The sequence below is a fragment of the Sorex fumeus genome, unplaced genomic scaffold (genome assembly GCF_029834395.1).
Source record: "Sorex fumeus unplaced genomic scaffold, SorFum_2.1 ptg000098l, whole genome shotgun sequence".
NCBI classification, from domain to species: Eukaryota; Metazoa; Chordata; class Mammalia; order Eulipotyphla; family Soricidae; genus Sorex; species Sorex fumeus.
In genome coordinates, this window is record NW_026606155.1 from 72,897,394 (window position 1) to 72,921,940 (window position 24,547).

General features: G+C 42.1%; 1 protein-coding gene and 1 gene segment (V, D, J or C); both read right to left on the reverse strand.

Annotated features, from left to right (window-relative positions):
- The window catches only part of LOC130041414 (M1-specific T cell receptor alpha chain-like), a 474,927-nt gene that overhangs the window by 87,510 nt on the left and 362,870 nt on the right, over positions 1-24,547 (reverse strand). The gene's annotated exons all lie outside the window — the stretch shown is intronic.
- LOC130041415 (T cell receptor delta constant-like) lies at positions 953-8,417 on the reverse strand. The segment is given in 5 exon segments: positions 953-1,280; positions 2,925-3,038; positions 3,537-3,650; positions 4,234-4,512; positions 8,212-8,417. Coding segments are annotated over 4 exon segments (546 nt in total).

The window sequence follows — 24,547 nt, forward strand, 5'->3', positions numbered from 1 at the left end:
ATTACTCTCTCTCTACTTTGATCACATTCACTATTTCAACACCAGACCCACCATTATTTGAGATTTTACCCCAACACTCAGATCTGCTGAAAAGGCAACAATAGACAATTTGTGTTCTATTGCTAGTTATGAATAACATATGATGTCATGTGGCTGCAGTAGGGCTATGTGGTTTTGAAATTCCGAAATTTTAACACTTAAATCTGGAGGGATTTCTGCCAAAAGCCACTGGGTTTCAAGATCTGCTCCTGAGTCTCTGGGATCATGGCCGTTGAGCAGCTTGATGAGGAGCCAGAGAGGCCGTTCATGGGCGATGACTTGGGGTCTCCTTGGGGTGGGGAGGACAGGCCCGGCCCCCCCTCCCCTTCCCATCCCGTGAGGCCCAACAAGTTTCGTCACTGCGGGCCCAAGCCTGACTGTCCAATGGGCAAGGCCCATATCTTACACCTCTTTGCACCCTCAGCACACTGCCTGGAACTCAGATGTGGGGGTCAGTATATGTTGGTTAAATCAGTCACTAGAAAGAAGGCCCTATTTTTTTACACTCTGATTCACTCTGATCTCTGCTAATAGCTTGAAGAGCATTTTAGATGAGATTTTAGAAACCCCTGTTGTTTATCTGGATTATGGTATTAAGGAAGTCAAGGGTGATTTAGTAGTAAAGTACTAGAAAAGAAGAAAATGTTTTTGTGACTTCAGCAACTCTGGACCCCACCTCATCATACAATGTCTCTAGTGGTACCTGAAGTAAACTCAGGTAGGACAAGCCAATAAAAAGGAATGGCAGAATTTTGGGCAAACCTAGTGCCTGGGTTAGCCGAACTTTTCCTACTTGGGTAGAGGTTATCTTTCTTCATTATTCAGGGTCTGTTTTCCTCTCAGAGAATGTAGATAGAAACCAGCGGGACATACTTCCTACTTATGGCGCAAACAAAATCAAAGAAACAAAATGTCTTTTCAGTCTTCAGTTTAGAAATTTTTAAAAAGTCCTTTACATTTATAAAAGCACATGATATGAATATATCCCTTTTACATCCCTTTTAAAAGCAGCATATGAAGCAATTCGGTACAAAGCCTACATTCGCAAGGCATTTGAATTTATATTCGGATGGAGGATGAGTTGAGCTTGTTGCCTTCAGAGAGAAGTTGACTTGGTTAGCAGCCATTGAAGCCAGACTAGAAGAGGTGGACTTGAATCAGCCGGAAGTTGAAGCCTAGGAGATAGCACTTCTGCAGACTTCTGGTTCTTCCAGAGAGACCTCCTTATGCCATAGGTCAGTCTGTGAGTAAGGAAGGGCATTCTGTCAGAGTTTCTGGGTAATCCTAGACTATCAGTTCTGGAAGGAATCATGGTGGTCATGCCATCTGGGATGGTTTTTGCCATGGCAGACATCTGAAGTGTATCACGGCACATTAAACACATGGCAATAAGCTTTGCCAGTTGGTATCAATTTAGCAATGTTCGGACAAGTCATAAAACCATTTGCTCTTTTTCAATCATTTTTAACTATGTTGCTTTAGAGATGTAAAGCCCAAGCCCAGAGATGTCCAGCAATTTGGCCAAGGTAACAGTAAATTGGTGACTGGACTTAAGTCAGATCTTGAGACTTCTATGTTGTAATATTTTTGTGTAGCTGCGCTGCCTGTATTCTTGGGACAGTTGGTAAAATAACAGCAGGACCACTGCTCAGGAATGACCTGGTGTGCTTGCAGGCTGGGTTAGATCAATCCAACAGTCTATCAGTATAGGGTTATTTCTAGATCAGGAACTGGCACTGAGTTTTATTAGGGTCTTTGTAGACCAAATAGCTAAAATTTTATGTCTAACGTGACTTAAGAGAGAATAAAAGTAACAGGCAAATAATTAACTTCTTACCCCCAATTTTGTACATATTTTGAGTTTCAATAGTGGGCTCTTATGAATGAGGGCATAGTTTCATCCTAGAGATAAGCTGGTCTACAACTCTTTTGATTAAGGACTAGGAGCTGGTGTCCCCTTTGTCTAGACAAAGGAAGATTCTACTCCCCCTGAATATTCTTTTTGTTTGTTTGTTTTTAGGCCACACCTGGCATTGCTCAGGGGCTATTTCTGCCTCTATGCTCAGAGATTGCTCCTGGAAGTGATTGGAAGAACATGCAGAGCTAGGGCTGGCTACATTGAAGCAAGCACATTAAACCCTGTGTTATTTCTCTTGCCCATCCTCCTGAATATTCTTTAGATGAGGGTTCTTTTTTTTTCAAACCAATGCTCTTGCAAATAACTCACCTCTTGTAGGCAGATAAACAATATAGCAAAGAAAACAGTTTCTTCTTATTTAAGCACCAATTTTTCAGCTCAGGGTGGAGGTGGAACTTATTGAATAGTGTGACATTATACTACATTATAAATTTCAAGTCTGCTTGAAATAAAAGGATAACAGTAGCTGTGGGATGAGAAGTGTTATGCAGAATAACTAGATGGGCCCTCTTATTTATTTGTAATGTGTTCATTTATTCCTGATATTTCTTGGTCTCTTATGATTTCAAAAGTTAGCACAGCGGGTAGGGCGTTCGCCTTGCACGCAGCCAACATGGCCGACCCGAGTTCGATTCCTCCGCCCCTCTCGGAGAGCCCGGCAAGCTACCGAGAGTATTCGATATGCCAGACACAGTAACAACAAAGTCTCCAATGGAGACGTTACTGGGCCCGCTCGAGCAAATCGACGATCAACGGGAGGGCCTTTACCTTTACCTTACATAGATTACATAGTTTTGGTGGAAATAAGAATTTAAAAAATGTTAATTTTATTTTGGTGGGGGAGGTACTCCTTACAGTGTTTGGGGGAATTTTGCCATGCTAAGGATTGAACCCAAGTTTTCCACAAGCAAAAGATGTACATTAGCTCTTTGCTTCATTTCTTTGACCCATAACTGCTAATTCTTACCTTAAAAGAAGCATAGCTTGGCAGTCAAGAGAATATTGATGGCGACACTTTTGACAAATAGGATCCGGAGCCCCAGCACTGAGAGAGACATCATGTTCACCTTCTCGGGGTGAACTGCAATCGACAAGAGTGAAGATGGTGGTTTCAGCAAGAGACTAAGAGACTTCCAGCAACTAGGCCCACAGTGCAGCACTCGCCATTCCTGAGTCTTCTTCTTCTTCATCATCATCATCATCATCATCATCATCACCATCATCATCTCTATCATCATCATTATCATCATCACCATCATCATCACCATCATCATCACCATCATCATTATCATTATCATCATCACCATCATCATCACTATCATTATCATCATCATCATCATCATCATCATCATCATTATTTTTCCTGAGCTGCAAACCCAGTGAGGTCCCTTTAGAGACGTAAGGCTGCTGTTCAGACTGGCCAGGCAAGTTTTGGAAAACCATGCTTGTAGCCAGGCTGGCTCTGCTGGGAGTTCAAAGGAGCAAACTAGATTCTGATATAGTTTTTATTTTCATTTAATAAAGGAGTTTTTTTTGGTCCAATATGACATTTATAGATTTGGTTTTGATTTCAACTAACCTTTAAGTTTACGGATGCTCACAGAAACATGGTTTGTGTTATCAGATCCGGTTGGTTTTACATTATCTGGGATACTATCTGGACTATTATCCGAAACAGTATCTGGAACAGTATCTGGAACAAAGAGAAGCATTCAGAGTGATGTGGTAAACCAGAGGCTCAGGGATTTACTTCAAGGTTTAAAACAGGAGGAGACTTCAGGCAAGTAAATTGAAGATCAGAGTTCTTGGGTAAGGTCATGCAGCTATTTACACAGTCAACATACAATCCTGCATTTTTACATTCTACCATGAGACCAACATTCAGGCAAATTTCTCATCTGTAGTTAGAAATAGAATTGTTAACCCCATGATAAGCTTCTTCTTTTTTTTTCTTTTTCATTTACACTAGAGTAGACTACACAAAGATTTGCAATCTCAGGGTATAGTGATAGGATAATCATTAATGTAAGAAGTGGTTGACAGAAAGAGATGGGGATAAAATAGGAAAATAGTATCAGATTCAGCTCAGGGATGCAGATTTCAGTTGCCAATGACAGTTTATAGTTGGACTTTAGTCTTCTTGTTGTGTGTATGTGTTTTAGCATTATTTCTTGTTAAGAACTTATACTTTATACTTTGAACTCTTCTTCCCCACAACTTACCATCCCCACCCCCCCAGCCCAAACTCCAGTACTTTGAGGTTAGATGTGACCTACCTAAAGAATTTGTCTTTGGTTCAAAGTCAGTGGAATTCACGATCTTATTGTCATGTTGAACAGAACAGGTCACTGAATCTGAATCTTTATACTGACCAAGTTTCACAGCACTGTACTTCCCGCTGGGAGAGAGGACGACAGACGGGTCATATTCTTTTATCACATTGGATGACTGGAGCCTAATATTTACAGTCTTGGGATAGAAATCCTTCACCAGACAAGCGACATTCGTTCCATTTCTCATGACAAAAACAGATGGTTTGGCAGGAGGTTGTTGTTCTGCAAATACAATCAATTAGTGAGATGCTTACCTACAAAATATAGGAGTTAAGCAACGTTGTTTTGCTTGGGTTCTTTGAAGCCAAATAGTACAATCCTGCATTCTATTAGGAACTTGCACTTGCTTGCATCTCCAAGAGAGGATGGCCAGGGGAAACAAAAATGAAAGACAGTTCGTTCCACTCACAAATAGTAGCTGCTAAGAGATGTGGCTGGGACAGAGATGGGAAAAAAAACTATAGAAAGTTTCTGGATCATCTGACTTTCAATGAGGTCTGTTTTATTAATCAATCCTCAGGGTAACTGAGGTTAGGTTGAATATTTTTCTGCTTCACTTGGCTTGTTTTAAAAATATGAGTTCTTGGTGGGAGATCAGTGTTCAGGCTTGGAGAGAATTGAGGGTGTGAGAAGGACTATCCAACTTGTTCAGGCAAAGAGGGTGGTAGAGGCATCACTTTAGGATGTCATGTTTGACTTATGGACTGGAAGGGACCCACTAAAATTAAGTGGGTACATATCTTTGCATTTAGGTTAATACCTATTCTTTTGTAAGGTCTACCTCATAGTTTCACTGGAGTTTTAACCAGAGAATAGCAGCTATTATTCTCAGAAGTCCTTATAGACAGGACTATAAGCTCATTTGTTTTTATTTTATTCCCAGTGTAATTGTGGACTCTTAGTCACAATAATTGGGTCTCCTCCTGGCTTGGTTCCTTGGACTGTCATTTATCTGCTTCCCTGCATTTCCATCTTTTTTTCTGACCTAAAAACCAGAAGTCGTAAAATGTTAAGGGAGTTAGAATGAATCTTTCCCCTTGTGACTTATAGAACTTTCTGAATTGTGATGTGTTGTTGTCTATGGAGTTTTGCTCTTGTTAGGTAACTACTAAGGAAAGACTCCTGAAAATGCTTTAAGTTAGGAAAGGCAACCAATCTGTCAATGGGTGATCTGAACTTTTTCTAATTATAGGCTTAACTGCTGACTTTCAACACAATGATTCTGTAATTATGGGTTTTGGGATCTAAAATGTACTTGAGTTTGGCTTCCTGATATCAAAATAAAAATATGTCAAGGGCCAGAGAGATAGTGCAGTTGTGTCTTCATGCAGCTGACCAGGGTTTGGATCCTTGGCACCTGGACATTGCCAGGAGTGATCCCTGAGTAAGTCCTAAGCCCTGCCATGTGTGGTCCAACCTTGCACTCCCAAATGTTGAATTCCAGTGTGCTTCTAATACTTATAGAAAGAAATGATTTAGATCTACAGTCAAGATGTAAAGTAAACAAAAAGTCCTGGTAATGAGTAAATCACGATCACGATCACAATCATCCTGTTGTTCGTCGATTGCCTCGAGCAGGCCTCAGTAATGTCTCCTTCATCCTAGCCCTGAGATTTTAAAGTGCCATATTCAAGGCTCTTTCAGGGTTAGGAGAATGAGACCCATCATTGTTACTGGTATTTGGCATAATGTGTATGCCACGGGGAGTTTGACAGACTATGCCATGTGGGCAGGTTGCATTCGGTGGACTGCCAGGTTGTCCAAAGCAAGAATGAGATAATAAGATATCATGTGGCCGCATTTGAGTAAATAAATGCAGTTATATTTCTAACTCTAAATTTGAATCTGGGTTTCTCTTGTGTAGCCTAGAGTAGCAGAGCTATCATCATATCAGTGGATTCTATCAAGTTGATAGGGAACAGTTGCTTGTCAGGAAGTTTCTGCTGACTGCCACTTTTTAAGTTCCTTGGGGCTTTCCTAGGAACCAGCTATTCAGAGAAGTCCCTTCACAACCACCATCGTAATTCTTCAATTATTTCTGTCAGGGAGCTCAGCTAAAAGACTGGACTCTAGTCTAGTCACATAAGCAGAAGACTCATTCCTAAGAATCTGGTTCTTTATATTTTTGACTTTAGTACTAGACGAGAGATGGGTTGTGGATTTTTCAAAGCACTCGCCTGGAACCTGCTTTTAGTCTGTCTGAGAAAACAGGCAGATTGTTTTTCTTCCTGGCATTGCTGAAGCCACTGATAACAGATGCTGATAACCCTAGCAGTAACGGCTTGAAAACCACCGGTTTTGCTCTCTCACCTTTCTTAATTTTTTGTTCACTAAACTAACTTTGGTGAAATGCAGTCTGTCTGATTTTCAAGAGCATTTAAACTTGTAAAGTCCATTAAAATACAAAAACAGAACAATTTTATCTCCTGGGTTACTTTAAAAGTATGACCCAGTGTTGGATAATTAAGACTTGCCTGAGGTTTTAAAAGATGAATTCAAAGGCAGTTGTCAATGAGCACTTTGGACTAGAGAGACCTGGCTCCAATAATTTGAACAACATAACATAGTTGACAAGACAGATGTCTAAAGAAGTTTACACATTTATGATATTGATTATTGGATCAGAAAAGTCAGCTTTTCAGATCTAACATTGTGCATTGATTGGGTGAAACATTTTTCTTAGACCATCTTTAACAGTCAATGGCTATCTGTTTTAGAGAACTGTATAAAAGTAAAGCATCTTATTGAATCCATTGGGGGGGCATATAATGACAAAACAAAAAAATCTATCACACTGAATAAAAACTTAAAAAAATACTTTAAATACAGTTGTTGCCATATGAAATCCTGTCTACTTTATATTTGATATTAACCAAAATTCAAAGTCACAGAAGATTTGCACCGTGGTAGTCCAAAATTTAAATTAAAAGCTTAATTGTGTATTGTCTGAGACCTTCCAGCTTTCCTTCTTGGCCCACAGATGTAATTACTTTTTTTTTCTTTTTGGGTCACATCTGGAGATGCACAGGGGTTACTCCTGGCTCTGCACTCAGGAATTACCTCTGGCAGTGCTCAGGGGACCATATGAGATGCTGTGAATTGAACCTGAGTTGGCCGCTTGTAAGGCAAATGCCCTACCCGCTGTGCTATCGCTCCAGCCCCTGTAACTACATTTTAACTTGTGATTCAAAATTACTTTTTTGGTTGGGAACAATTGTTTATTTTTGGATTACTCTTTTTACAGGTACCAATCCACATTTACAATTATGTGCTGGTGAACAATATAAAAAGAAGTGTTGACCATTCTTCAACCATCTTTCTTAATTTAGAAACTCAGAAATCATCTCTGTTTTAGATTCACAGTGAGATACATAGTGGTTCCTGAAGAATGGCGACATTGCTAACAAAAACCAGTCATAATTTCAAGGATCTCTACCAAGATGGACTCTAACTTGAACATTTAAGTTTGTTCAACCTGATTACTCTGACCACGTTGCCCACCTCTCCTGAATTTTCCAAACTGAAGGACATTTGATAACAAGGCACGAATGTTTGCCTGATTGACCAGAGAGTTGTGTATCCCAATGAAGTAACTTTCCAGAGAATTTGGGCCAAAGGAATTTTGCCATTTGCTCTCCAGCATCTATATGCTCTTAGTATAACTCTAAATTTCTTTGTGTGTTCAAAGCTTCTTTGAAGAGTTGAGAAATAAGTGGAAATAGGATTATATTAAAAAATAAAAGGAGTTATATTATAGAGCTGCTTCTGTGACTCAACCTAATGATGTCTTCACGTGGGCCCAATCCACTTTTGTACCACTCCAGCTCCTACTTAGACTTTCTCAAGTCTTGAAAATTGGATGGAAACCCTGTCCCAGAATACAGCTTATCCCTAAAAATATAGGGGGGAAAATCCACTCACGCGGCTCCACGAAGAGTTTGGTGCCAGCTCCAAAAAACATCTGTCGGGTGTCCCAGGAGCACGCTGTGATGCCACCTTACACGTAACCAGCCTGGGGCTAGAACATCTGTGTTCTGTCTCTCCAGCCTGGCTCCCTGTCTAGGGACCCCAAAGCTCAGAGAACTACAAAGCTGCCCTTGATGAGATCGGGGCCCCTGGTGCACAAGTCTCCATTCCCTTTGAAGCTAATAATAGTTGACCTGCTGGATAAGAATGCAAGCATGAAATCTCTTGCATTACAATGGGAGAGCTGAGTCAGAGCAGGAGAAGAGGGTGACAGGTGACTGATAGCTGCTTCTAAGATAGAACACTTAACTCCCGGTTTATTGAGAGGCCTCTCCAGGAAGAACACAATGGCTGGGGAGGCGAGCTGGGGTGAGGAACACTGACATTTCCTATAATGAATGTTAGGCAGACCTGGGTTTAGACACAGGTCTTGTTCTCATATTCTGGTTCCTTTCTCTTGGGCTGCAAAAACTGCTTTTTGATTAGAAACCCAATTTCTCCCCATCACTCAGACTGTCTTACCATAATAACGAATCTACTTTCTAATTCCCTGAACTCAGTGAAAGGCTTTCTAAGGACCCGAGGGTTGAACAAGAAATTGGTAGCTGGCGGGGGAGCCCAGTGGTGCGGGGTGTCAGAGACGCAGGTCAGAGAAGCTGCCGTTCACTTTGGATTGCTTATTTTTGTTTTGTAATTTCTCTTGACTCTAGATCCAGATATAAGCCTCAGGAGGGTATATAGTAATCATGTGAAATAGAACTTAAAGACTGTGTGAATTATTCCATCTCATCGCTAAAATGCAAGAATCTAAGGCTAGTGTCAGGCAAAAAGGAATGAGGGTAGTGTAGGGCCATTATTTGCTGTCAAAACTTTAAGGATTAAGGGCTTGATTTGAAATTCTCACTTACCCTCCCTGAGCTTCACATCATTATATTACACTCCATCGGGGCAGGAAGAGAAAACTGGAGAAATAAATGGAGCATCATCGGGTAGGGTGGGTCAGGTGCCAGTAAAAAGGCTAAACATCAGTTTTATCTCCTTCCTTCTTTCCTAAGACTCCCAAAGGCACAGGCTGGGAGATTTCATTCTAACACTGTAGATAATTCTGAATTTCAAGTGAAAATGATTTAAAGGGAAAATGAAGCTCAATTCTTTTTCCTCAGATGTAATTTGCCCAACATCAATCAGACTGCAATCAACTACAACATGATTCTGTTTCCCTCCTTCTTTTCATTGCTCTAGTCTCTCTCCCCTCAAGAGAAGAAAACTTAGAAATTTGATTTTCCTAGAATCTTGTAATCATGAACTCCTGTCATTTGAAACTGCCCACTGAGAGGCAGAGACCATGTTGACACTCGCAGCAACTTTGAGAACTGTTAGAAAGTCTTCCAACACCCACACACCTTCCCCTTTATGTCCTCAAAAATAAACAAAAGAAAAATCTCACCACGTAAGGGGTACTGCTGCTCACTGGGCTGCGCATTTTGGAGAGCTTCTGAAAGACCATTGTTCTCAGTACTAGCCCTAGTGACTGACCACTGTCAATTATCCCAATACGACTTCTGGATTTCCAAACTACATATGGACAAACTCTCTTGGAGAGAACTGTTACTTATTTATTGTCCTCTAGTGGGTGGCTGTTTCTACTTTGGGTGTAGGTTCTTGAAGCTGTGCATAGTCTTAGATTCAGGGTTAACCTGGGAGATGAATACAGAGCAACTCTCTTGGCAGACCCGGTCTCAGTTGGACGTTGGGGATTATTTTGTCTGAGCCAGACATGTTGGTCTAACTCAAGTTCTCAGCTAGAGGGAATAAGAGGTAGACTCTCTTTATCTAAATTTATACCATATTTGTCTTCTTTCTAACCATCTTTCTTTTAAGAGTGACCTTATAAAACGGAGAGACTTTTTTCACGTAAAACTATTCTTTTTTCCCGGTCCCAATATGGACCAGGTGGCCATAAGCTTTATTTAGGCAGTTGTAGAAGTAGCATTACAATTTTCAAGCATACATATAATATTTTCTTAAGACAAACCTAAGGCATTGACTCAAAATATGCCCTTACTTATATTATAAAAGCATAATGAAATTGCAGTTTAGAACTTCTGGACATAACAAGAAATACCACTTACACTACATCTCCAAGGTAAAGTACAGACTGAAGTAAAACACAACTTACTTGGTTCCACAATGAGTTGCGTCCCATTTCCAAAGTAGAGTGGTGCTGTTAGAACACTACCTTAGGCATCATTACATAAAATCCTGGTCCCCACTTGCCTAAGGTCTAGTTCATCTGTTTGATAGGAGTAGACAAATGTAGTTTGGAAACAGAACTTTGTGAGTGTGTCTGAGATTTAAGCATTCTATTTTGACAGTTTGTTTGATATGTTTTATCTTCTATGTGTTGCCAGTTAGGGAAGTATCTAGGCTTTCTGTTATCTTCTTAACTTGCCCTCTCTTAACCCTCTGATCTTGATTCAGAACCACATTTTCTCAGGGCAAAAGGGGTTATTTTCATTTTGCTTAGAATTGCTAAATGAATATTGTCAAATAACTTAACTATAAGGCTCAAGAAAGTCAGCTCCAGGCAAAACCAGCCCCCCATTAAGTCATAGAATTCCAATTGGCTAATATAATTGCATATGATTGCACTTTTTTTCACTTTTCCTACTAAATTCTCCTTAAGAATGGTGAAGAAAAGGGCGATGAACATTGCATGACTGAAACCCAATTATGAACAACTTTGTAACTGTATCTCATGGTGATTCAATTAAATATATATATGCAAATATATATCACTCTATCACTGTTATCCTGTTGTTCACCGATTTATTCAAGCAGGCGGCAGTAACATCTCCATTTGTTCCAGTCTTGAGATTTTTAGCAGCCTGTCCTTACTCATATATGTATATATACATATATATCAATTTGGATGATCGTTAAGACCTTTGTATGCTAAAGTTTGAAGACATCTCAGAAATCATTTTGTTTCTTAGAGCGAAAGAGTTCAGTGAAGTCACAGAGCTAGTCAGTCAATGAGAAGGATTGGGACTTGTCTCTAAATTCTTGGTCTGACAGGCTCATCATTACACCTCACATTTATTATATATACTACTGTAGCAATCTGGTTATAGCTGAGATAGGTCTACAGTAGAGGATGCATTGTTGTACCTAGGCTGATTCTCTAAAGTTAGCCAAGAAAAGAACAGTGAATAATTTCTAGGAAGGCTAGAATCAAGAAAACATGAGCAGCACATACCCATCATAAATTTTATCAGAAACTCAGCTCCTCTTCCTCAAACCAGCCCTTACCAAATTACCTGCTTAAAGGGATTTTTCAACAATTAAAAATATTTTCTAAGTTAATTTAATTTCCTAATAACTTGAGGAAACTATTCAACAAAGACATTGCCAAATGTAGTGCTTCTAATAAGAAAAGGAGTTACTTACTTGGTTCCACCTCCAAGTAGGTTCCTCTGCCAAAGATCAATGGTACTCGCACAACTGATAGACCTAATCTAAAAACTCTTCTGTTAGAGACATAGTACAGCAAGTAAGGCACTTGCCTTGTTCTTGGCCCATCCAGGTTGGATTCCCAGCATCCTGTAAGGTCTCCCTAGCACAACTTGGAATGATAACTGAATGCAGAGCCAGCAGAAATCTTTGAGCAGGACCAGATTTGGCCCGAAGACAAACAAACAAAATATCTGCCTTTCTTTCCCTTTAAAGCAGTCCTGGCCCCAGTGGCCAAGTCGTGTAATAATACATAATTGGATGGGATTTGTTATGTCGCCTGACCTAACCCTTTTTCTCCTCAGTCTTGGGGGCTGTTCAGTAGAACAAACAGGAAGTGATTCCTGAGTCAATAGAAATCTAAGGTTTTGCTGTGTTACAATCTGAAGTTGTGCTTAGAATGAGAAAGTGTGAATGTAGACTGGAAAGATCTTCCTTAGTTTGATCAGGAGGAAAAAAAAGTTGGAGCACTGATCATCAAGTCATGGTTCTCAATCGTTATGTTGCACTTAGGTGATGCCTAAGATCTAGACTGATGAGTTCTGCTCTTTCTTTTTTAGGAGAATTCCATTTCATTCCCAGTCCCCACCAAGCAGTGCTTCTTAGCACAAATGCGAATTAGAGTCTTTGGTATATTTTAATAACATATTCATGAACATCAAATTTTAGCAAGTTTAATGACATACTCACACTTAAAAGTGACAGTTAAATTATCCTCTGTCATATGCAAAAATCAGTCTATGAGATTGCCTGTATGTCACTCGTACAACCCAAGGAGAGAATATGCATTTTCTGATCGGTTTATTCCCCACAAAGGACCTCAGCTGAAACTTCGCAAGTCACTAAAATGGAGAGTGATTCTCAGTTGTAATGATCTGAAAGATATCAGAAAATCGGAAACTTGGTTTAGACTTCGTCCCTTACACCAGACCTCTTGGAAACAGTATATTTCATTATATTCATGGACTTTAGGTGCCTCCTTTACAAAAATGAGGATAATAGCTTCTGTGTTAAGAGATTTTAAGATTAAATGTAAGGGTGTGCTGCATGAAACATTCTATAGCACTGTCCTCCCGTTTTTCATTGATTTGCTCAAGAGGACACCAGTAACATCTCCATTGTGAGACTTGTTATTATTGTGTTTGGTATATCAAATAAGTCACAGGGAGCTTGCCAGGCTTTGCTGTGCGGGCGAGATACTCTCAGTAGCTTGCTGGGCTCTCCGAGAGGGACAGAGGAGTCGGATCTTGGTTGGCTGCTGTGCTATCGCTCCAGGCAAAACCAGAAAACTAAGTGTTGCTTGATGTGGTGGATATAATTTCACTAAGAGCAAGCAGGACAGAGGAGAGGTTGCTGGGGGACCCCAGAATCTAATTATTTTTGGCACTCTTGGAGAGGACAGAGTTTATACTTACATGTTGCGAGTGTGGCCTGGGGCCCAGGTTTCATCTTACTGTGATTTTCCTTCCAGTGAGTTGTGATCTCCACTCCAAGTTCCAGTCTTTCTTCTTGAATCCCAAAGCACAAGTCCTCATAGTGGACTGCAAACCCACTCTCACAGCCTTATTAACAATCTGAACTCATCTTCAAGTTCTCGCCCCAGAACTTGATCTCTATAGGCCCTGTGACTTATTTTCATACCCTACCAGTGGCCCTGTGTGTCCTGGCTGGGAATTCTGTTCCTTCAGAAAGCTACATGTCTCCCCATATTTCCTCTTCAGAACACTGCTCAGACGCCACCTTTTTCAGTGAGGCCCTCTGGAACCTCTATTTGATTTGTTTGTTTGTATGTAAACCTGACTTGTATTAAGAGCTTATTTATTCCTGACTCTGTGTTTAGGGATCACTACTGACAGGGCTCGCGAGAATCATATATGGTACCGGGGATCAAACCCTGGTCAGCTGCAAGCAAGGCAGGCACTCTACCCACTCTACTCTCTGGCCTTGGACTTTTCTGTTTAAAAATGTTGTTTCACACTGTGCCCTCCTATGAGTACTCTTTAATTCCCTTCCCTCCCTGGTTGGATTTTTTTTTTTACAGGACTTGTTACTACCTAAAATTCTAGAGAATATATCTATTTAGTTTGCCATCTGTCTCTTGTCATTAGAATACAAACTTTGATAAGCCATGCATTTCTCTGTGTTTTGTTCATGTTGCCTCCCAGCACCCAGAAGGGAGTCTGGGATTTAGTGACAATGATAGGTCACAGGATACAGAGCTGTGACTCAAGCTTGACTGCAGGATGCTCTCATCTCTCTTTCCTTTGACCTTAGACCACAGCTGACTTGTTCTCTCACTCAATTAAATCATATTGTGCCTATCTGTGGTTACAGTAAAAAAGCCCTTGCCCTCATGGAGTAAGGGAGACTCAGTAAAGAGGCATACAGACTTTCAGGTAGGGGTGCAGTTGATCAGACTAAGCAAGGTAGAGCTAGGTATAGTATAACAGTTATGGCACTTGCCTTACATGGAGTCAACCTTGGTTTGACTCCCATTGCCCATGATCTTCCAAGCATCACTGGGGACAGCTTTGAAGATCCTTGAGCACTGCTGGGTGGCCCTCGGGTGACCATATTCTCTGGCCCTAACATTGAACTACCAACTCTATTGGCCAAGAATTTCTGGGGGGGGGGATCCTGGGACGCCAGAGAACCAGTTGTGAGCACCCCTTCCTCACTAGGAAAAACAAAGAAGCAGGATAAGGACAGTGTAGAAAGACAGGATAACTGGGAAAGGTCTCCTGGAAGCAAAGTAACACTTGAATAAAGACCCAGAGGAGGAGAGGTAGATGCTGTGAGGACCAGGCAGGGAAAGGTTTCGTGAAGAAGGAACCACAGGTCAAAGGCAGTTGGTAGATGTTCCTGGTGACAGGGAATGGTAAAGATTCCAGGCCAAGGGTCAGTGGGCTGGGAGGGAAGGGGGAGTTATCTCAGAATCATAGAAGCACATTGATGAATCCAGAATTTTGCAGATTATTTGTTCTTGGGCATATGGTGACGCTGATCATCATCTAAATGACTTTCTATTTGGGAACCATTGAACTCTGAGAGTGAGAAGTGATATATGGACCTTATTTCACTTTTCTAGGGGAATCAGAATGCCTCTTTGGGGAAACAGTTTTGGTTGGGGGGCAGGTGTCTTTCCTTGGTGAGTGGGGGGATGGTGGCTAGATGAGAAAACAGTCTAACTGTCGCTTCAACCGCCACAGGCAGCTTGGAAAGGTGCCCTGCAGAGGACTGAGGGAGAGGCTGGGTCAGGTGGGGGAAATCTGCCCCACCCATATCGCAGTGTCAGGGACAGAGTAGATTCCACAATCTACTATAAAGGGCCTGGGTTTCAATGTCTCTTCTGCAGACCACAGTACCCAAAACCAGAGATAGAACAAAAGGGAGTGCCCTGTCATGGATGGGATGGGAAGGGTGGGAAGGGGGATGGGGAGGGGGTGGGAGTGATACTGGTAATGGTGGGGGTGGAGAATGGGCACTGGTGGTGGGATGGGTACTCTATTATTGTATGACTGAAACCCAAGCACAACAACTTGTAAGCCTACAACTGTACCTCATGGTGTTTCACTAATAAAAAAAAATAAAGTACTGTAACATAAAAAAAGGGGGGCCTGGGTTTGCAGAGAGGCCTCTCTAATCCAATATTCCAGAGTACAGACCCTGGAATCAAATAGGTGCAACAAATGCTGACTTGCTAAGCTGAGTGATCTTGAGGGACATCTTCTAAGGTGTGGAAATGGAGGCAAACTCCCTAATTCTGCAAGGTTAATGTGAGAACTGGAGGACACATTTCATGACGAATATGCTCTGACCTGCTCTGGGTACTCTGATGGTGGGAGCTGATGTAAGGAAAACAGCTAGTCACCTCACTCTAAATCCACCTCCTGACCCACTTTCATGAATGTGTACACGCTGAGTACTGTGGCACTTTTCTAAGCCCCGTCAGGGTTGCGGTAGCATCACACATACATGTTTCTATGAGGCACTTTATTCCACACTGCTTCGTCCTATTCCCGGGTTCTGTCCTGTAGAGTTTAATGATACTCTGGGCTTTCTCTAACCAGAGGACTAAGGGTGTGGTGGCTTTGGGACTGTGGTTTTCTGTAGAGCTTTTCTGTTAGTTTTGTGCTTCCTGAGAGCCCTGCAAGTAAGAACTTGAAAGAAGCTCCGAAGGAAAGAAAGCATCAAAAGGAAGTAGGCTTCTGAGAAGATAAAGGGCCTGGGTTTGCAGAAAGGCCTCTCTAATCCAATATTAGTTGGCTTAAAAAAAAAGGCAGCACTCAAAGATATTCTGGTTCCTGCCCTCTCTGGGTGTCCCTTATCTTTTCATTTCAAAGCATGATGGAATGCACCAGCTCCGTGTTCCCAAACTTCAATTAGCCATATCTCCTTTTGTATTTTGTCATATCCATCTGTCAAATAATTTGGTTAATATTAAAAAAATGTACTCACTTTAAAACTTAAAATGCAATTAAAAGGAAACTTTAAATCACCTGGGTTTGGCAACGGAGTTGTACTGTTCTGATAGTCATCAAAAGATAGTGCAATTAAAAATAAGAGTTGGGGAGATAGGACAGTGAGTAAGGCACTTGTCTTTCAGGTGGTTGACCTGGGTTCAATACTTGGCACCGCATACAGTGCCCTCTGAGCACTGCCAGGAGTGAGCCTTGAGTGCAGAGCCAGGGGTAAACCCTGTGCACTGTTGAGTGTGGCCCCCAAAACCAAAACCAAAAAATAGCAATTAAAGCCAACAACCAACCAAACAACAACAACAACAACAACAACAACAACAACAAAGAAAGAAAGAAAGAAAGAAAGAAAGAGAGAAAGAAAGAAAAGAAACTATCTAGCCACCATTTAAAACTAGGAAGTGTATTTTCTAGAGGGAAATACTGGATCAAATGAATCAGTAAACAGGAACTCATTGGAAAGGACTTGGAGAACAGAGGGAGATTAAGGAAATCAATCACAAACTTTGTTGGGAATGTGGGTAAACTATTACTTTAGTGAGGAAAAAGGGAAAGCCTAAAGGCAATTAGTTTGAGTTTTCACAATCCAATGTGATTTAGCAAAAATTGGAATTTCTCAGCTCTGACTCTGATGGCATAGCTTTGGAGTTCTAGAACTTTCTGGATGCAAAGCCCTATACCCCTTTTACCCCATAGTATGAGAGTCTGGGTGAACTCAATCAATGCTATTCCTGCGCTCTTCTTCTGTCCTCAATTCTCTCTCCCTCACTTCACCTACCCAAGACTTTCATGTTTCCAGTCATTGTCCGAGAGGAAATCATTACATATTCTTCCACTCCACATCTCCAGAACCTTCTCTGACACCAGGCCATGCAATTACTCATCCTGTAGCCAGTTTAGTAGATTCTGGACCACTGATCATATCACTAGATTTCCCTAGGCCCTCTGCTATGTGATTTTGTATGTGTTTATTACACTGGCTGTTATAATGTTAATATCCACTAGCTGCTGCCAAATGAAAACTGTTATCTCCCTCCCTTTTTTCTTGGACAAGACATAGCTGAGTCAAATGTCATTTAAATGACACAAAAAGAATGCTTTCTGTGTTGAGCATCATCTTTGACAATTTTAGCATCAATTCCTTTGTAATTAGTGAGGACCTCTAAGACCTACCAGAGAGGAAGGTGCTCACAAGTAGTCCTCAGGAAAGTGCTTCTTTGGGGTCTCACCCAGAAGAATCACACTTTTTCTGCTTGGAAACCAGCCTCACAGCATATCAGAATGTTCCAGTTTTCTCACTAGTTAGCTAGATTCCATTTGCAGTTCAAGCAAGTAGAAACATACCTTGAACTGGTTCTGCACTTCTGAAGAGAAAAAACTTTTGTAAAGGAATAACCCCAATGACAACTTCACTTTCTTTGCTCATGAACTGAACTCAGTTCTTAGATTTTTTTTCCAAAGAGAGGATTATTAGTATCTGGAGCACTTTGATAAAATCACCCAGACTCCGATCAATCTTGTTTCAGACAGTTTACATCTCCTTGGGGAGCTGAACCAATTGTGGTTTCCACATCCTGACCTGAGTTTCTGCCCCTGGACAGAGATTTCTGAGTTTCCATTAAGCTAATGGGATCACTCATATCCCCCAAAGCATCTATCTATCTATCTATCTATCTATCTATCTATCTATCTATCATCTACATCCATCTCTCCCCCACCAGTTTGCATGGAAGAGCATAACCAGAGACTGCATCTTCCCCAAAGTTCTCCTTGACATTGTGTTGGTGCTATTACCACCAATTTGACATTTCCTGATAGTTTTGCCTCCATGAATGAAGATTACCCTAACCTTGAAGAGTGGACAAATTATTTACTTGTTAGCATAGTCACATGGATTCCTTTTCCAAAGATGAGTTTGTCTGAATCACTATACCCAAGGGTGTTCTCCAAACCTCAGCTGTGCTCCTGCCTTCCTTCTTCCTCTTAGCTGTAGGGCTTGGGGAATCTTGAGGGCTTGGCTCATGGTGATTTAATTACTTGCAGATAGAAGCGGGTTTGTTTAGAGGAGGCTGTTCCCTGAGAAGTGGGCAGCAGCATATCTTCCTGGACGAACATTTCCAGGACAGTTACACTTTAGAAAGTTACCTAAATTAATATTTTATTATTTTAGATTGTTCTCACTTCCAAGACCCAGACCTGACTCTGATCTTGGAAAACTGACTTTGCCAAGGTGGTGACTTGGATTCATAATTATTCCTAGATAACAGCCTTCACAGTCCTAAAGTTTGTCATAAAGTCACAAAGCAAGTGGCATAGCTGGAAGTGGTAGTATGGTATGAAATTTTGATCACGCACCATAGATTTATAGTACATTTAGTATCAGAATGAAAAACTGTGGCTGCTGATTGTATACAATTTTTTTTTGCTTCAAATTCATAGTTTCAAACTGAAAAGTTAAGCATGCAGGCAAATCTCTCTAGGGATGTGGATTCAGAATGTCCATATGAGATGGCTTAGATAACTGTTTTTTGCTAAACAAAACCAAAACCAGCACAAAACCAAGACAAAGAGCATTTTTAAAGAAATGCCTTGTTTCTTTATTTATTCCCCAAATGATAAGAACATGTTGAAATGTTGGGTTTAATGCAAAGAGAAAGAGCAGGGAGCAAGAGGGGCCAACAGCTGGGAAGTGGGGTGGTCAGCTCTCTTGGTTTAGACAACTTCCCATCATCCCTTCTGGGTCACCAAGCAAGGAAGAGTGCTTTCCAGCTGTGAATTTTCCCTGAGCCCAGTAGCAAGGCCTAGAATTTTCCAGGGAAATGACAATTTTGCTTCTGCAGTTTCTGTACGGGTCTCTGTGGGGTTTGTAGCACTGTGAGTATCCCCCCAATCACAGTGTCACAGAGCTTTACAAAAACCTCCATGCTTTTGCCCAATGTGGCCTCTGAGAACCTGGGGAAAGGATGTTTTCTCCACATCAAAGCCCTGTAATATCAAAGGCAGTTCAGTCCAAGCAGGCTTTCTCAGGTGCTTCTGTCCAAGTCTCTTCTTGCCTGCTGGTTAGTGGCATCCAGGAGTTTGGGTTAGAATTAACTGTGGGAAATTGATCACCTAACAAAAAACTTGGAATATCCCAAGGTTGGAATATTTCCCTAGGTAAAATAGTTTAGGTCTTTCAATCCAAAGGGTTTGTACATATGCACTCAGAAAAGAATAGAAAAGCTGGAAAGAATAGAACAGATGACCAATATCTGCTGGCTGCAAATGTATGCCAGGCAAGCAGAGAACAAAAATAGAATAAGAAACTGTCCAGATTTTACTTTATTTTTAAAGGGTACCTCTGACAGAAAATACCCCAAACTCTGCTCTCCATGTACCTATTGAATGCTGATACGCTTACTAACTGTCTTGAATGACTCAACAATGGTTCACCAGTTGGGGTTGGGGGAGCAATATGGTATTGAATATACGGCTGGCCTGAGACATCACTAATGACTGCCCACGTGACCCTGAAACTTGGACAGTTCTTCTGTGTTTGTTTCTTTGCAACCAAATCCCACTGGATGGAGGTTAAAGGTACCAATTTGATTGTCACTAGACAATGGATATTCAGAAATCATCACACCAGCTTGTGTTTGGTCAGTCAGCTCTCCACTGTTCCCCCACAGAGGAGCATGTTAGGTATTTCAATGTCTCCAGTGGATTCCAAATATAGACTTTGGGATGGGCAGAACATGTTTGCTTTCAATGTTATTTCTCCCTACAGCTGCTAAGCTTTCTGCATCACCTCTGCCAACTCCACTTTACAGGAAAATAATGGTAAGCCTTTGATAAAGGACCTTCGTGGAAATTAAAATTTTTTATCTTTGCCAATGACTCCTTAGTTGTTAAAACCAGGGCCAGGAGCCCAGATGGTGCTTTGTGGAATTGAAAAAAGGTAACTCAACTGGGTAAATGCAGAGGTAACCCCTTGGGTTAAGCCTGGAAAACAGATGGCACCTTTGTGAACTTTCTAGAAGGCTTGCCTTTCTCTGCTTGACACCACAGCTTCAGCCAGACCAGCAGAATTCTAGACCCTCTTGTTGCCTCCAACAAGTTCCCTGGAATAAGGCATAACCTGTGCAACTAGGTGCAGTGGTTCATGCCCAGTTCAACTGAAGCTTTTTACTTATTTTATTATTTGACTTCTTTTTTTGACAGTCATTCCTTTTTTTTATGAATTTTTTTAATCGAGATTGAAGGAAATGGAGGGAAATTTATTTCTTTTCGGGTCACACTCGGCAATGCACAGGGGTTATTCCTGGCTCTGCACTCAGAAATTACTCCTGGCAGTGCTCAGGGGACTATATGGGATGCCGGGAATTGAACTTGGGTTGGCCGTGTGCAAGGCAAATGCCTTACCTGCTGTGCTATCACTCCAGCTCCAGTCATTCATTCCTTTTTTAAAGCACTCCTTTGGGGCTTTAAGACACTTGTCTTGGTTAGTCTTTGATCTCTGTGTCTATGACATTGGAAATAAATGGTTACAATTGTCTCATGGAAAGTGACCTTGTTGAATGTTATTAAAGGAGGTTATGAATCTTATTGTTATTAAAAGCCATTATCTCCACACTTTTTCTAAAGGATCTTCCCCAAATCAGTGGTTTAAGTGTCACAATTATAATGTGTGACGACTGCTTCCCCGCCTTTTAAACTCTAAGCCACTTCATTTCTAACCATCTTGCTATTTTTTTTTAAAAAAGAAAACCCAACAAACAAGTAGGAAAGAAGGCATCAAAAATTCTTTTTGGGGAGTATGGTGCTTTGTAGAATTAAAAAAAGATAACCCAACTGGACAAATGCAGAGGTAACCACTTGGGTTAAACTTGGCAAACAAATGGCACTGTTGGGAACTTTCTAGGAGGACTGTCTTTCTCTGATACAGCTCTGCATCACAGTTTCAGCCCAGCTGTGCTTAGGGTTTACCCCTTGCTTTGTGCTCAGGGATCACTCCTGGCAGGACTCAGGACCATATGGAATTCTGGGGATCAAGCTGGTATTAGTCACATGCAAGGTAAATGCTTTACCTGCTGCCTGCTGTGCTATCACTCTGGCCCCAAGAATGCATGTTTTGGGTCCAGCAATGGACCATGACTTAGTGTGGAAAGCAGAAAGATGTGGATCTCGGGGGAAGACTCATCTGAGAATAAAGAATTATAATTATTGTACATTATTATAATTATCTTGGCATTAAAATCACCCACAATGATCTTGTAGAAGGTGTGGTCTTCTTTATAGAACTTCTCTAGCTCCATGTAGAACTTCTCGATTTCTCTTTCATCATAATGAGATGTTGGTGCGTAGACAACGAAGATAGAAACTGCAGGCAGTGAGCCACATCTATTCAAATGTAAACGTCCGATTCGGGTTGTTAGGCATTCAAATGAATCAATGCTCTTGGCCAAGTTTGTGTTGACAAGGACACCGACGCCTCCAACACCTCTTTTATCGCATGTTCCGAGGAACAATTCTTCTCCAGTGTCGAAAACGGCATGGTGAGATTCGTGTCTTCTTGTCTCGGTCAGACCAATGATGTCGTACTTGATCATTCGCGCTTGTACCATCAGGTCCTCGATGGATGCATCTGATGCTAGCGTACGTGCATTGAAAGTACAGACGATCATTTTTGTCTTCCTTCATTGTGGCAGCCTAGGTCGGCCTTGAGATTTTGTCGGGCTCTCCTTTCTCATCCTTCTCAGTGCTGCCATGTCGGTGAAGCCTTCAGGGTCAGGTGAATGAGACCAGTTGTAGTTACTGGTTTTGGCATATCGAAAACACAGCGGATAGCTTGCCAGGCTCTTCCGTGCGGGCGGAATACTCTCGGTAGCTTGCCAGTCTTTCCGAGAGGTATAGAGGCTTTTGGGGTGACCTCTAATCACCCTTGTAGGTGATTGTGGGTGATTTTAATGCCAAGATAGGACCGAGAAGATCAGCTGAAGAACTTCACATCGGAACCCATGGCCTAGAATGGAACGAACAGGGTGAGAGACTGTCTGAGTTCATCATGTCGACCAAGACCATTCATGGTAACTCACAGTTCCAGAAGGCAGAATCTAAACGATGGACATGGGAGTCTCCCGGTGGACGATTCCACAACGAAATAGACCACATCATATTCAATCGACGGTTTTGCCTGACTGATGTCGCTGTTGTCCCAAAATTTCGAACGGGATTGGACCACCGTCTCCTTCGTGCAAAATTCTACTTCACAGAGCGGGGAGAAAGGGCTGCAAAGTTCAAAAAGAGAACTCCCAGAACGACCACCAACTGGGAACTCTTTGGTACTATTGCGGCAACATGGGAAGATGCCATTGTTGACAACATTGACGAGGAATACGATCGACTGGTTCAGCACCTCCATGAATGTGCGAGGAACGCCAAGAGAGAGATAGCCACAAAAAGTCGCCTATCTTCGAAAACTCTTGAGCTAATTCACCAGCGTGGTTTGGCGCATGCCTCAGGCAACCGCAAGCTAACGTCCGAGCTTGCAAAGCAGTGCAGAGATGCGATCAAGGAAGACCTCAAAGAGAGAAGAGCAGAAGTACTGGTAGATGCGGCAGAAGCCGGGAAAAGTATTCGTAATGCCCGCCTGTCCTTCGCCAACTATAAGACCAAGATGACTGCCCTCCGACGTCCTGATGGATCCATCACATCCTCCAGAACGGCAATGGAGAAGATTATCCATGACTTCTACTCAAATCTCTTCGATAGCCATGTCCACTTGCCGACATACCAAATTCCACAGGATGGGTATGTCGTTCCCAACGTTCTCCCTTCCGAAATCCGACACGCCATTTCGTCAGTAAAGAAGCAAACAGCACCCGGCCCAGACAAGGTCAGACCTGAACACCTGAAGAACCTGCCGTCAGTACTCATCAATACACTGGCTCGGCTCTTCACTCGCTACCTGTCTGAATGCAAGGTTCCATCTCAATGGAAAACCAGCAGGACCATACTACTGTTCAAGAAGGGAGACATCCATGACATTGGCAACTATCGCCCGATCTGCCTATTGTCTGTCATCTACAAGTTGTTCACTCGAGTCATCCTGAATAGGATTGGCAGAACACTAGATGAAGGACAACCATGTGAGCAAGCAGGGTTCCGCAAAGGATTCAGCACCATCGACCATATCCACACGATAACCAAACTCATTGAGGTTTCTCGGGAGTTCAAGATGCCGCTCTGCTTAACGTTCATTGATTTAAAGAAGGCCTTTGATTCTGTTGAGACGGAAGCGGTCATTGAAGCCCTAGCCAATCAGGGCATTCAAGCCCAATACATCAGGATCCTCCGTGAGCTGTATTGCGGATTCACTACCAGGATCTCACCATTCTACAAAGAAGTGATCGTTGATGTCAAGAGAGGGGTGCGGCAGGGTGATACCATTTCACCAAAACTCTTCAGTGCCACTCTCGAGAACATCATGCGACGACTGGAATGGGAAGGAATGGGAGTGAAGATAGATGGTCGGCAACTACACCACCTCCGCTTTGCTGATGACATTGTTTTAATAACACCAAACATCAGCCAAGCGGCACAAATGCTGGCCGACTTTGACCGTGAGTGTGGAAAGGTAGGACTACAGCTGAATCTTACGAAGACAATGTTTATGAGAAACAGCCTTGTTCCTGATGCCCCATTCGCTCTCAATGGAACGACCATCTCCGAATGCAACAGCTATGTGTACCTAGGTCGAGAGGTCAACATGACAAATGACCTGGCACCCGAGCTGCGCAGGAGGAAGAGAGCGGCTTGGAACGCCTTCAAGAACGTCGAAGAAATAGCTAAGAGGACGAAGAACCTCCGGCTCCGGGCACATCTCTTTGATTCCACTGTTCTTCCTGCATTAACATATGCCTCAGAGACCTGGGCCCTACGCAAACAAGATGAGAACGCCATTCAGGTCTCCCAAAGAAGAATAGAAAGAGCTATGCTTGGAATATCACGTTTCACTCAAATGAGAGAAAGAATCCGGAGTTCTGACATCCGTCGACGATCAAGGATCAGGGACGCTGTCTCATTTGCCAAGGTGTCGAAAATCAGATGGGCTGGTCACGTAATGAGATTTAAAGACGACCGTTGGACTAGAGCTGTTACTGATTGGATTCCACGGGATGTCAAGAGACCGCGTGGCCGCCCACCTACCAGATGGTCAGACTTCTTTGTCAAGGTCATGAACGATCGGTTTGAGGCCCTCCATGTTCCCGGAGCGAAGAGATGCCATTGGGCTACACTAGCACACGACAGGGACAAATGGAGAC